At 64.0% G+C, this 11627-nt stretch overlaps 3 protein-coding genes across 3 annotated transcripts in view; 1 reads left to right on the plus strand and 2 right to left on the minus strand.

Annotated features, from left to right (window-relative positions):
* Window positions 1–914: 914 nt before the first annotated feature.
* On the minus strand, window positions 915–1866 carry LOC118167361 (olfactory receptor-like protein COR4). The gene has a single exon (XM_035326677.1). It carries the CDS (start codon window positions 1838–1840, stop codon window positions 944–946), a length of 897 nt encoding a protein of 298 aa, XP_035182568.1. The 5' UTR covers window positions 1841–1866; the 3' UTR covers window positions 915–943.
* A 2738-nt stretch (window positions 1867–4604) lies between these two features.
* On the plus strand, window positions 4605–6301 carry LOC118167366 (T-box transcription factor TBX1-like). The gene is made up of 6 exons (XM_035326689.1): window positions 4605–4632; window positions 4920–5103; window positions 5175–5276; window positions 5348–5519; window positions 5608–5763; window positions 5842–6301. The coding sequence occupies exons 1-6, from the start codon at window positions 4626–4628 to the stop codon at window positions 5911–5913; spliced, it is 693 nt and encodes a 230-aa protein (XP_035182580.1). The 5' UTR covers window positions 4605–4625; the 3' UTR covers window positions 5914–6301.
* Window positions 6302–6327: 26 nt separating this feature from the next.
* LOC118167334 (V-type proton ATPase 116 kDa subunit a3-like) overlaps window positions 6328–11627 on the minus strand; it is a 5653-nt gene continuing 353 nt past the window's right edge. Inside the window, exons 2-19 of the mRNA XM_035326630.1 lie at window positions 10971–11049; window positions 10659–10888; window positions 10466–10560; window positions 9934–10060; window positions 9776–9858; window positions 9592–9685; window positions 9298–9510; window positions 8858–9008; window positions 8636–8775; window positions 8276–8433; window positions 8103–8193; window positions 7904–8022; window positions 7550–7763; window positions 7310–7426; window positions 7118–7225; window positions 6911–7031; window positions 6662–6833; window positions 6328–6578 (exon numbers count right to left, since the gene is read on the minus strand). Of these exons, the coding sequence (XP_035182521.1) occupies window positions 6497–6578; window positions 6662–6833; window positions 6911–7031; window positions 7118–7225; window positions 7310–7426; window positions 7550–7763; window positions 7904–8022; window positions 8103–8193; window positions 8276–8433; window positions 8636–8775; window positions 8858–9008; window positions 9298–9510; window positions 9592–9685; window positions 9776–9858; window positions 9934–10060; window positions 10466–10560; window positions 10659–10888; window positions 10971–10986 (2331 nt within the window). The 5' untranslated portion in view covers window positions 10987–11049 and the 3' untranslated portion in view covers window positions 6328–6496. The remainder of the gene's footprint in view (window positions 6579–6661; window positions 6834–6910; window positions 7032–7117; window positions 7226–7309; window positions 7427–7549; window positions 7764–7903; window positions 8023–8102; window positions 8194–8275; window positions 8434–8635; window positions 8776–8857; window positions 9009–9297; window positions 9511–9591; window positions 9686–9775; window positions 9859–9933; window positions 10061–10465; window positions 10561–10658; window positions 10889–10970; window positions 11050–11627) is intronic.

The raw sequence follows: 11627 nt of genomic DNA on the forward strand, positions 1-11627 counted from the left end.
GAAACAAAGGAGGACTCAGACCCACTGCCTCACATGTCCCTGAACACACAGGTCAGGGCTACCCATGTGTCAACAGATCGGCAGGTCACCACCATCCAGATTTGATTTAATCCAGATAAGCAGCCTCTGCCCTGCCACACCCCCACCCCAAACTACAATTGCAGGTTACTGCATGGCCCTAGGGTATCGCCAGAGCTCCCGCTGTCACCACGGTCCTTACGGATGGCACAGTATGGTATGGCTGAGGTGAAACCCAAACTGGAGCATTTAGGCTTATTTTTTCATGCACACAACAAGGCAGCGCCCGCTTGTGCATCATCTGCAGGAAAGCAGCAGGAGAGGCTTCAGGGCAGGCATCGGCACCGGCCCAAGCTAGTGTGGGTGCAAAACTTTGGGTGGTTTGGGGCCTGAAGGAGAAGACCACCGTGGTTCCCATGAGCTATTGTGGGCAGGGTACCGTGGAGACCATGTCTTGTCTCACTGTCCATGTGAAGACCGAAAGCAAAGGAGTGGAGCAGTGGGCAGGGGTTGTTCGGTAGCACCTACCCTCAGGGGGAGCCCTTGCTGCAGTACCTAAGTGCTTTGTACGTGTGCCTTCATTCAAAGCAGAGGTCACCTGACCACCATACTTAATTTTTTATCTGTTAATCATTGAATGAGATTTGAGTATAAACAAGGAAAAACATTTCCCACGTAGCATACCAGTTAGTTGCTGTCATCTTTCTTTTTTTTGATAAAGGTGTTTCCGTCCTGAGGCCAGCTCTGCTGGCCCTTAACGACTTTACAACACTTCCTTGAAAGAGAGCTAGATTTCCTGGAACAACAGGATTCACCTCGTTTGCCCCCATGTGCTGAGCAGAAGGGACAGCCTCTGCTGCCCATTGTGAGAGAAACACCTTATGTGACCAAAAAACTGAGCACATCACTCACACCTTTATTCTGCTTAGCCATACATGTACAACATACAAGATCTTTTCATTTTTGTGAGTCTCCTCAAAGCCTCCTTCACCTCCTGGTTCCTCAGGCTGTAGATCAGGGGGTTCAGCATGGGGGTCACCACGGTGTAGAGCACTGCTGCCCGCTTATCATCCCTGGAGCTGGCCTTTAGGTACATAAAGATTGATGTCCCGTAGAAGATGCTCACTACGGTCAGGTGGGAGGCGCAGGTGGAGAAGGCTTTGCACTTGCCTTCGGCCGAGCAGATGCTCAGGATGGTGGAGATGATGGCGATGTAGGAGAGCAGCACAACGAGGCCGCTGGAGATGCCGAATAGAGATGCTAAAGTCCTTAGCATAATTTGGTTGAGGGTGGTGTCAGAGGTTGAGAGCGATAACAGAGGGGAAATGTCACAGAAGAAGTGGTCGATGACGCGGGAGCTGCAGAAGGATAAACGCAACATGCCGATGGTCTGCCCCATGCCATTCGTCAGCCCCACGAGGTACGAGCAGGTCATCAGCTGGAAACAGCACTTTGGGGACATGGTGACCAAATACAGCAGGGGATGGCAGATGGCCACGTAGCGGTCGTACGCCATCATGGCCAGCAGGAAGCCCTCAGTCACCCCCAGAAGGTCAAAAATGAACAACTGAGCTACACACCCAGCGTAAGTAATGCACTTCTCCCACAGAAAGTCAGCCAGCATCTTGGGGGTGATAGCAGTGGAAGAACAGAGGTCTACGAAAGCCAGATTGCCCAGGAAATAATACATGGGGGTGTGGAGCCGCGGGCTGGCCATGATTAACGCGAGCATCCCCAGGTTCGCCAGGATGGTGGCAATATAGATAAGCAGAAACAGCAGGAAGAGGGCAGCCTGAGCCCCGGGGTCGTTGGTGAGCCCCATTAGGCTGAAGGCGGTCACTGGGGTGCAGTTACTTCCTGACATTAGCTCGACGCACGCTTTCTGCATGAAGCACGATCGTGACCTCCTTGCTGGCAGTTCCTTCTGCTACAGGCAGGAATCTCCCAGGCAAAAAGCCCTCTCCCCAGCAGGCCCTGTTCGGAGACAAGACCTAAAGGCAAATTTCAGGCATGGATCAAGTAGAGAGAGCTTGCCGAGAGACATACCACCGCGTGGGTAACATGAACAGGGTGCTGCAAAACCCAAACTCTGCTCGAGCTGCACTCACTCTGAGGCCATCCTACTCGAGCTGAAACAGGGACAAATGCAGAGAAAGGCAGAGAAACACGGTGCTCTTACAGCCTGGCACCGATTATTCACCCTTGCTCTCCTAGGCACATGCCACCCACCTGCTTCTTCCTCCTTTGCTGGGATTTCTTCTTAACTGTGAGCCCTGGGGACACAGAGGTTTCTCTTGGCTTCCTCTTTTAGCTATATATTTTTTTTTTTCCTGGTTCTATTGCCTGTTTTTAGAGAAATGGGGATTTTTCTAGAGAAACAGGCAGCCCCAAAAGCTGAACAATCTCTCCTTGAAAATACTTTTTGGAAAAAAAAAACATAAAAATAAAAAAATCATCGTTGGGACCTGTCCCCTGCCTTAGGGAGCGAGTTCCCTGAGTGTTCTTTACAGGAAAGCTTCTGGTCCCCATCCAGGAGCCCTTCCTGGCCAGGGAGCAGGGGAAGCCCCCCAAGCATGCCCCCCTCTCTCCCATGGAAAGCAAAGGGAAGGCTTAAAGAACAAAGCTGAGCATATGAGGCTTTGCCCAGCTGAGCTATGCCAGCAGTGCCCACAACCTCCCTGTCCCACAGCCACGCGCGGACACTCACCACACAGGTTCCCAGCGGTGAGGGACACAAAGCCCACACACGTGTCTTTATCACTTGCCCTCTCTGAGCTCTTTCCTTCTTGCAGGAGAAAACTGGGCGAGACTGGTGCCGCGAGGCTCACTCACATTTCGGAGGTGTCTCTTTCTGCTTCCCTGGCGAGGACCTCAGGGATGGACACAGACATGCCTGCCCCAGGCTCTGCGGGGCAGCCAAATATCTAACCACTCCCAGCAAACACCCCCACTACCACGTCACCCGGGGATTTGGGGGCCGAGAGCCTCCTGGAGCCCCAGGAGAGGGGCGAAGCCCAAAGCGGGTTGTTATCCTTTCTCTGTGCACCTTGGCTTGGAGAAGCAGCGTACCCAGAGGAGATGACAAGATCAAGGGGGCTTCGGGCTCTCGTTAGAGCAAGCCCCAGACCGCCACGTGGCCGGCCACATCTGCTGCTTGAACATCCCAAAGGTCACCACAGCCTCACCAGTGCGCAGTTTGATGTTATCACGATGGGGAGCTGGGCACGGGCAACAAAACACCTTTCCGCCTATCTTCAGCTCCTTGCATGCAGGCCAATAGCTTGCAAATTTAGCTACGAGGAGCCGGTGGGAGATGGTGGTGACCTTGCTAAAGCCAAAGCAAATATCCCCCACTGCTCTCCTGATTGCCCACAGGGCCACCACCTCACCATCCCAGCCACCCGGGTGGGCTGGGTGTGATTTCCCCTCAGTAGATCCACTTTGGCTCCTCGCTGCCACCTTCTTGTCCTTCCTCTGCCTGCAAAGAGCTTCCAGGACGGTTCCTTCCGTGATCCTGCTGAGGCTGTGCGCAGCCCTTCTGTGCTCCACGATGCTTGGGGTGGTGCCTGGCTTCGTGGCGAGGAGAAGCTGTGCCAAGTGGGGTCAGGTTAGCCAGGAACCAGGCCCAGATGTACCCCCTTGACACCCTCGGGCTGTAGGAAGCCCCCCTGAGGGGCACCAGCGGGCAAGCACCCAGGTGCCAGAGGAATCGCTGCATTCATGGCCTCAAAATAGGAGGCTTGCAGCCCTGGGAAGGAAGAAATGAAACTGAAAAATGCTGACGCCCCGAAGCAGCCACTTTCACAAGCCTCGTGGTTTTTTGAAGCCAACCACCCCATTTTCTGGCACCTGGAGGCCTCTCTTCCAAGGAGCAGCTGCTAAAAGCCAGGTTTGCTGCATGGCATCCAAACCCCCATCCCAAATCCCCCCCGCTGATGGTGACTGGGGAGGTTATTTTGGGCAGGCTTTGCAGAAAACCAGGGGAAAGCAGGAAAATGGGATGCAGGGGCCGCGACACCGTGGCTCAGCCGTGCCGAGCCCCCGCCTCCGCTGTCACATCGCCGCTCGCACCTCCTCATCTCCCGCTCGATGCCGGCCCAGGGCTGACAGCAGGAGACGGATGGGGCCGAGCCGGCGCCGCAGGGGATGCAGGGGGGGCGGTGACGGATGAGGGGGCTCAGAGAGGTGGTGCCCCCCCTCCCTGCTCTGCTCCCATCCTGCTCCCCAAAACCCGGTGCTGCTGGGGTGCTGACCCCAAAGGCGGTGTCACCGTCACCGCAGCTGTGTTAGTGGTCCCGTGGCATTTGGGGACTCGTCCCCACTCTGTAGCACTGGTCATATCCCCCCACCTGCTCCTTCCCCAGCCCTGGGTACCCCCAGACCCAGCTGAGGGTCCCAAAGCCACCGCTCGTCCCTCGTCCATCACCGTCGCATCAAGGCACGAAGGCAGCGTGGGAGGGGGGGGCCGTGCTCCCACCGCCCCCGAGGCCCCGCTGCTGCTCCAGCCCCCTCGTCTCCACCCCCGAGCAGGGGGATAAAACCCCCTCAGTGTGCCGGGGGGGCTGCAGTCCAGAGCTGGTGGAGCCACGGCCGCATCCTACCCACCCATGACAGGTAACACCCCCCCATGGCACAGCCATGCCAGGGCCCCCGCATGGTCCCCGCGACGCTCAGCCGAGGGGTGCACGGGGTCTGTTCAGGGTGCCGGCTGCCCCACACGCTGCAGGCGCGTGGTCCAAACCCCATAACTGTGGGGCAGCGGTGGGGTGGGGGATGAAGCCATGCCATGCCATGCTGGGGACCCCCCAGCCCTCCCCGTGAATGAGGCTGGGGGTGCGCGGGGTCATTTCCCGAAGGCAGGGCGCAGGAACCGCAGCGCCCATGGCCCCCCAACCCCGCAGCCTTCCTGGCCACACCGGGCGAGGGCCCCCCCTCAGGCACCATCCCCGGGTGGGCGTGCGAGGGGCCGGGGGCCGGCGGCAAGAACCGGCGCGTGTGCCACGCCGCGGCACGGCTGGAGATGGGCAGCCTCTGGGAGGAGTTCAACCGCCTGGGCACCGAGATGATCGTCACCAAGGCGGGCAGGTAGGCGCCGCGGAAGGGTGCTGGGGGGTCCCAGGGTAGGGGGCACCCCCACGGCCTCCCCCTCCCCGCAGGAGGATGTTCCCCACCTTCCAGGTGAAGCTGTCGGGGCTGGACCCGTCGGCCGACTACGTCCTGCTGATGGACTTTGTCCCGCTGGATGACAAGAGATACAGGTGGGGATGGGGAGGGATGAGGGCGCAGGGGCCGTGTCCTGGTGGTGCTGAGCCCTCCCCCGGCCCCGCAGGTACGCCTTCCACAGCTCCTCCTGGCTGGTGGCCGGCCGTGCCGACCCAGCGGCCCCCGGCCGCGTCCACTTCCACCCCGACTCGCCCGCCAAGGGGGCCCAGTGGATGCGGCAGATCGTCTCCTTCGACAAGCTCAAGCTCACCAACAACCTCCTGGACGACAACGGCCACGTGAGGACATGCCGGGGGGGCACACGGCAGGGGAGGGTGGCGAGGAAGGGGGGTGCCCACCGCCTGTCCCCTGTGTCCCCCCCCCCAGATCATCCTCAACTCCATGCACCGCTACCAGCCCCGCTTCCACGTGGTGCTGGTGGACCCCCGGCGCGACAGCGAGCGCTTCGCCCACGAGAACTTCAAGTCCTTCAGCTTCCCCGAGACCCAGTTCATGGCGGTGACGGCTTACCAGAACCACCGGGTGAGCTGGGGCCGGGGGGAGGAGGACACATGGGGGGTCCCCCCCACCCCACGCCCCCTGACCCCCAGATCTCCGCAGATCACCCAGCTGAAGATCGCCAGCAACCCCTTCGCCAAGGGCTTTCGCGACGGCGAGCCCGAGCCGTGGTAAGGCGCTGGGTGCTGCCGTGACGCCGCGGTGATGGGCTCCGCACCGCCTGCCCTCAGCCACCCTCCCCATCTCTCTTGCAGGTGCGGGGGCACGCTGTCCCCCCCCCGGGCTGCTGCACAGCAGAAAGGTCGGGGGGCTGGGGGCCGCGCTGCCCCCCCGCTGCTCCCTCACGGCCGTGGGGCGCTGGCAGCTGTGCCCCCCCCCGGCTTCCCCGCGCCACCTTTCCAGCCCCTCGCATACCCCCACGGTGTCTACGTGGGGGCCAAGCCCCGCGCCGGCCCCTACCCACTGCCCCCCCTGCGGCCAGCCGGCTTCAGCAGCGCCGCGACCGCCTTCGGCTACGGGCAGCAGTGAGGGGGGCACCCCCTGCACCCCCCCTTGGACCCTCACCCAAGGAGGGGACGGAGGCGGGGAGCTGGGGGGGAGCCAGGGGGGCTTTATTCGCTGTGGAAGCCTCTGGGTTTGGAAGGGAGAGGAGGAGGCCCGGGGGCTGCTGCAGCTGGACGCCCCCAGCCCCCCATCTGTGGGGGGTTCCCGGCGATGCTGCGAGCCCCCCAGGTCCACGCGGCACGGAGCGGCTCGGCTACTCCCAGGCGTCAGGCGCGAAGGCGAAGGGGCACAGCTTGTAGCCGGCACCCACGTAAAACTTGTTCTGGAACTCCACCCTGCCAGGAAGGGGGGGAACGGTGAGATTCGGCCATGCCTGCAGGGGTCCCGTCCCCCCCCCCCCCCCCCCCGCCAGGCTCACCAGTGCAGCCGGAGGGCGTGCAGGAAGGCGGAGAGCCCCTCCATCACCAGCAGGATGGCCACGGTCAGCACGGCGAAGACGGCGAAGACGGGCACCAGCACAGCGCCGCCCGCGTAGCTCAGCCGCATGAAGCCGTTGCGCATCACCATGGTCCACAGGACCTCCGAGAGCTCTGGGGGGCAGCGGGGGGACAGTGAGGCTCAGCCCGGCTCCCGGGGGGGGTTCGTGGGGTGAGGGGGGGGCACTCACGCGCGTGGGCCAGGCTGAGCGCCCAGAGCCGCAGGTAGGACGCGGTGTTGGAGATGCAGCCCAGGCAGTACTCGATGGTGTGGATGGCTTGGTGCATGAAGACCTCGGAGAAGTCCATGTGCTGCGGGGACAGAGGTGGGATGTGTGTCTGTGTGGTTGGGGGGGTCTGGACACAGCCCGACGCCCTCGCCCACCCCCAGCCCTCACCTCGGCATCGGGGCCGTGCCCCCCACTCTCCACGTCCTCCTTGGTGGCGTTGACAGAGTTGCCGGCCTCCTGCCCCTCCAGCAGCGGCTCCTGCTCTGCAGCCACCGGCTGCACGGGGACATCAGCCCTGGTCAGGCCATGCCACCGCGCCCCCTGCCCCGTCCGAGCCCCCCGCCCTGTCCCCAGCCTCACCGGGGGGTGGTCTGTCTTCTGCCTGCGCCGCCGGCAGCACAGGTACAGGGGCGTCCCCAGGAGCAGGACGGGCACCGACGCCAGCGCCAGCACCACCAGCACCATCTGCACCGGCACCTGCACGCGGCACGCGGCGTTACGGGGTCCCACCAGCACCCACATCCCACCCAACCCCACCGGGCAGCGAGGCCGGGCTCAGCCCCAGCTCGCGATGCCGGGCGGGGGTCCCGGAGATGCTACCTGCCCCTCGTAGAGCGGGAGGTTGTCGGCGTTGGAGGTGAAGAGGAACATGTCGATGAAGTGGATGAGGATGCTGGGAGCCACCCGGGAGTCGGCGGCGCCGAACTTGATCCACTTGTAGAAGATGAGGAAGACGAGGTAGCCGAAGAGCGCCAGCAGGAAGACCACCTCGGGCAGGAGCTCCAGCACCAGCCGGTGCCGCTGCTGGAAGTGCCTGGGCAGGGGGCACCAGCCGGGCTCACCACGCCCACCCAGATCTGATGCAGGGGGGCAGGACCCCCCTCGCCCACCCCACCCTGCCCCGGGTGAGTCCGACCCCAGCCCCCTTGGCACGACACAGGGAGGGGGACTCACACGTGGTTGAAGACGCCCAGCAGGACGCCGAAGCCCATGTGCACGATGCCCAGCACCACCGACATCTTCATCTTGAAGGAGTTGAGGAAGTTGAGGTGGTTGGTGGCCAAGCTCCAGATCTGCCGGGGGCAAGGCGGGTGAGACGCCGGGCCACCCCACCGAGGGTCCCGTCCCATCCTCGCCCCCGCGGGACACTCACCGGGTCAATGCCGAAAGGATAGGGCCCTTGGAAGACACCGGTGATGTTGGGGTCCAGGGTGAGGGACGGGTGGGTGGCGAGGTAGTCAGAGCTGCAGGCAGAGAGAGGGGGTCAACACGAGGGGGTCAGCACAGGGAGGGAGCCGGGGGGCACGCAGGGCCAGGGGGTCCCACCTCCAGGAGGAGCGGTTGGCCATGGTGGCCACGCTCCAGGCCGAGGGGAAGATGGCGGTGGCTTTGCTGAAGCACTCGTTGTAGATGAAGCCGGTGTAGATGGAGAAGGCCCCCATGAGCAGGATGAGGTAGCGCCCCTCGAAGAACGTCTGCCAGATCTGCGGGGGGGCAAAACGTGGCTCCCTGCTACCGCCCCTGTCCCACGCTGTGCCCGTCCCACACCACCCTGCCCACACCTCCAACTCTGCAGCCAGGTGGCCCTGCGCCACACCAACCCCGTCCCACGCCTCCAACCCTGTCCCGTGCCTCCACGACCCGGTCGCGGCCCCCCAGCCCTGCCCCACGCCGCGTCCCGCTCACCTCGTTGCTGGCCTGCCGCAGGCTGGGGCTGTTCTCGTACAGCACCATCCAGAGGGCGAAGAGGAACATGAGCAGCCCGTGCCCCACGTCCCCAAACATGATGGCGAAGATGAAGGGGAACGTGATGATGGCGTAGGGTGCTGCGGGGGCACGGGCACTGCGTCACACCAGGACCCCCCCCCCAGCTCTGGGGTGCCGAGGGGAGGGTCCGGGGGTCCTTACCGGGGTTCACCTCCTGGTAGCTGGCCACCCCGTAGGCGTCCACGATGCTCTGGAAGCCGGCGGTGAACTTGTTGGTGCGGATGAGGGTGGGGGGGCTCTCCATGGTGGGGATGCGCTGCACGAAGCACTCCACGCTCGAGCCGCTCTTGTACTGTGGGGAGGGCACCCAGGGCCTGACCCCCGCGCCGTGATGGGGAGGGGGCCCGTCGGGTTGGGGGGGTGCAAGCTGGGGGTGGCACGGGGATGCAGGGCACAAGGGGGTAGGGGACAAACCTCGCCCCATGACACGTCCCAGCACGGGGCACGTCATGGGGGTGGCGCTTCTCACCCTAGCACAAAGACACTGTGGAGCCCCTGGCAGGAGGACACAGGGCCACCAAGCAATCCCTGCCATGAGGACATGGGGCCACCAAGCAGCCCTTGCCGCAGCAGGCACCCACCGATCCTTGGCGCAGGGCGTCCTGCACCTGGGTGAGGTCCCGCACGGGGCACCAGACCTCGGCGATGAGGCACTTCTCGGTGACGTCCAGGCTGCACTGGTTGAGGACGAGGTAGATGGCCTTCATCTTCTGCACCTGCACCCGCCACGTGGGCAACGCCAGCACCACCTTGTCCAGCACCTGCGCCAGGTACTGCTCCGTCTCCTCCAGCACCTGCGCGCACCCAGATGGGGGGGTCAGGGATGGGGGGGTCTCAGTGCACCCCCCCAGACACCCTCACGGTGCCCTGCTCACCACGCTGAGGTCCTGGATCTGGCTGAGCAGCCCGTTCAGCGTTTCTGCCCGGCTGGCCTCGCTCTCCGGGTAGGGGTAGACCTGGCAGTGGAAGCTGGGACAGACGGACACCGCCGTGTCGGGGTGGGGGGGCAGTGCTAAATAAACCTTTTTGTGGCCGGATGGCGTGAGGCTGCTCACTCACCAGTCCGAGATCTTGCGGATCTTCTGCCCAATCTGCTCACCCCAGTAGGAGATGAGGAAGATGACCCAGGTGACGCTCTCACCCTGGGGACAATGTAGGTCACGTCAGCCCCGGCCACCTCATTCCCCTTCCCTGCCACCCCCCAGCGCCACACTCACCGTGTCCGGGTCCTCCAGGGGCTCAGGCATCTCCACGAAGCTGGCCACCAGGTAGCCACGGCAGGCACGCCACAGCAGCCGCTCAAAGGCGCTCACCCGCCACGGGTGGATGACGCCGGTCACGAAGCTGCGGGGACGCGGTGTGGGCGCTGGGACGGGCACGGCTCTGCCACCACCCCTGCCCTGTATCCAACCCGTACCCTACAGCTTTGTCCCTGCCCTGTGGCCCATCTCCAATCCACATTCTACAGGTGTGCCATTGCCCCACGGCCATGCCACTGCCCAATGGCCCACCTCCAACCCCTGTCCCACGGCTTTCCCGAGTGCCCCACAGCCATGCCCCTGCCCAAGCCCTACCTTCAACCCTAACCCCACACCCTCACTCTCTACGGGCACGCCTTTGCCCTTCTCCAACCCTTACCCTCCAGCCTTCCTAAATGTCCCATGGCCATGCCATCGCCCCGTGGTCCACGTCCAACCCTTGTCCGTGGTCCACAGCCTCCCCCCAGGAGACCCCTCGGGCCCCCCTTACTTGATCTTGCGGTCGAGGTGCTGGTGCACAGAGGGGTCGAGCAGAGGATCGTGCTCGGAGAACGCCCGGGTCGACGGTGGGGATCCGGGGGGGCCCTGCAGTACCGGGGAGCAGAGAGAGGAGGCTGGGGGTGGCGGGGCGCAGGGCGGTGACCCCAAGGCTGGGGAGGTGACGGGGGGGTCCCAGCACCCACCGGCACGCTGGTGAGGCGCTGCCCCTCGCGCAGGACGTGCAGGTACTGGCGCAGGTCCCGCAGGTGCCCGCGCAGGGCGGCGCGGTTCCGGCTGACCTCCCGCAGCTCCCGCGCCAGCTGCTCCGACTGCTCCTGCACCCGCAGCGCCTCGCGGGCCAGCGGCGCCGGGGGGTTGTCGGGGCACGGCCCCAGCTCCCGCCCGGCCCCGCGCAGCTCCTGCTGCAGGAAGGCTGCAAGAAAAGCAGTGGGAGAGGGGCTCGGGGAGGGTGGGACCCCCGCCGGCAGCCCCGCGCCCCCCTCCCCGGCACTCACTGAAGGTCTTCTCCATCTCCTCGCAGCGCCGCACCTCGCCCACGAAGCGCCGCTGGAAAGCGCTCACGTGGGGGTTCAGCTGGGGAGGGAGGGGGCACGGTCATGGGGGGCTGGGGGGCAACGCGTGGGCCAGCACCGTGCCACCAACCCCGGCACCCCCAGCACCCCACACAGCCCGCACCAGCCCCCTGCTCCCACAGCACCCCGGCCCAACCCCCTGCACCCAGAGCCCCCAAACACCCACACCAAAACCCCTGCACCCAGGGCACCCAAAGCCATCCATCCCCCCCCCCACACCCAAAACACCCCAGGGTCCTGCACCCAGAGCACCCTAAACCACCCAAATCCAAACCCTTGCACCCTTGGCACCCAAGCCACCCATCCCAATCCCCTGCACCCCAAACGCCCCCAAACCTTTGCACCCAGACCACCCGACCCCCTGCACCCACACCCATCCATTCCAACCCCCCTGTACCCAGAGCGCCCCAAACACCTCACGCCCGTTAGCCTGCACCCAATTACCCAAGCCCCATCCGCTGCACCCACGGCACCCAAACCTGTCCATCCCAATGCGCTGCACCCAAAATACCCCAAACCCTTGCACCCAGAGCACCCCAAACCATCCAAACCCCAACCCAAACCTTGCACCCAAGGCAC

The sequence above is a fragment of the Oxyura jamaicensis genome, chromosome 5 (genome assembly GCF_011077185.1).
Source record: "Oxyura jamaicensis isolate SHBP4307 breed ruddy duck chromosome 5, BPBGC_Ojam_1.0, whole genome shotgun sequence".
In the NCBI taxonomy this organism is placed as follows: Eukaryota; Metazoa; Chordata; class Aves; order Anseriformes; family Anatidae; genus Oxyura; species Oxyura jamaicensis.

What these genes read in the sequence shown, in the direction of transcription:
- LOC118167361 (XM_035326677.1), bottom strand. Translation starts at nt 1,840, where the DNA reads ATGGGGCTCACCAACGACCCCGGGGCTCAGGCTGCCCTCTTCCTGCTG.
- LOC118167366 (XM_035326689.1), top strand. An exon ending in CTGGATGACAAGAGATACAG is followed by an intron (nt 5,277 to 5,347) that starts GTGGGGATGGGG and finishes CCGGCCCCGCAG; the next exon opens with GTACGCCTTCCACAGCTCCT. An exon ending in CGGCTTACCAGAACCACCGG is followed by an intron (nt 5,764 to 5,841) that starts GTGAGCTGGGGC and finishes AGATCTCCGCAG; the next exon opens with ATCACCCAGCTGAAGATCGC.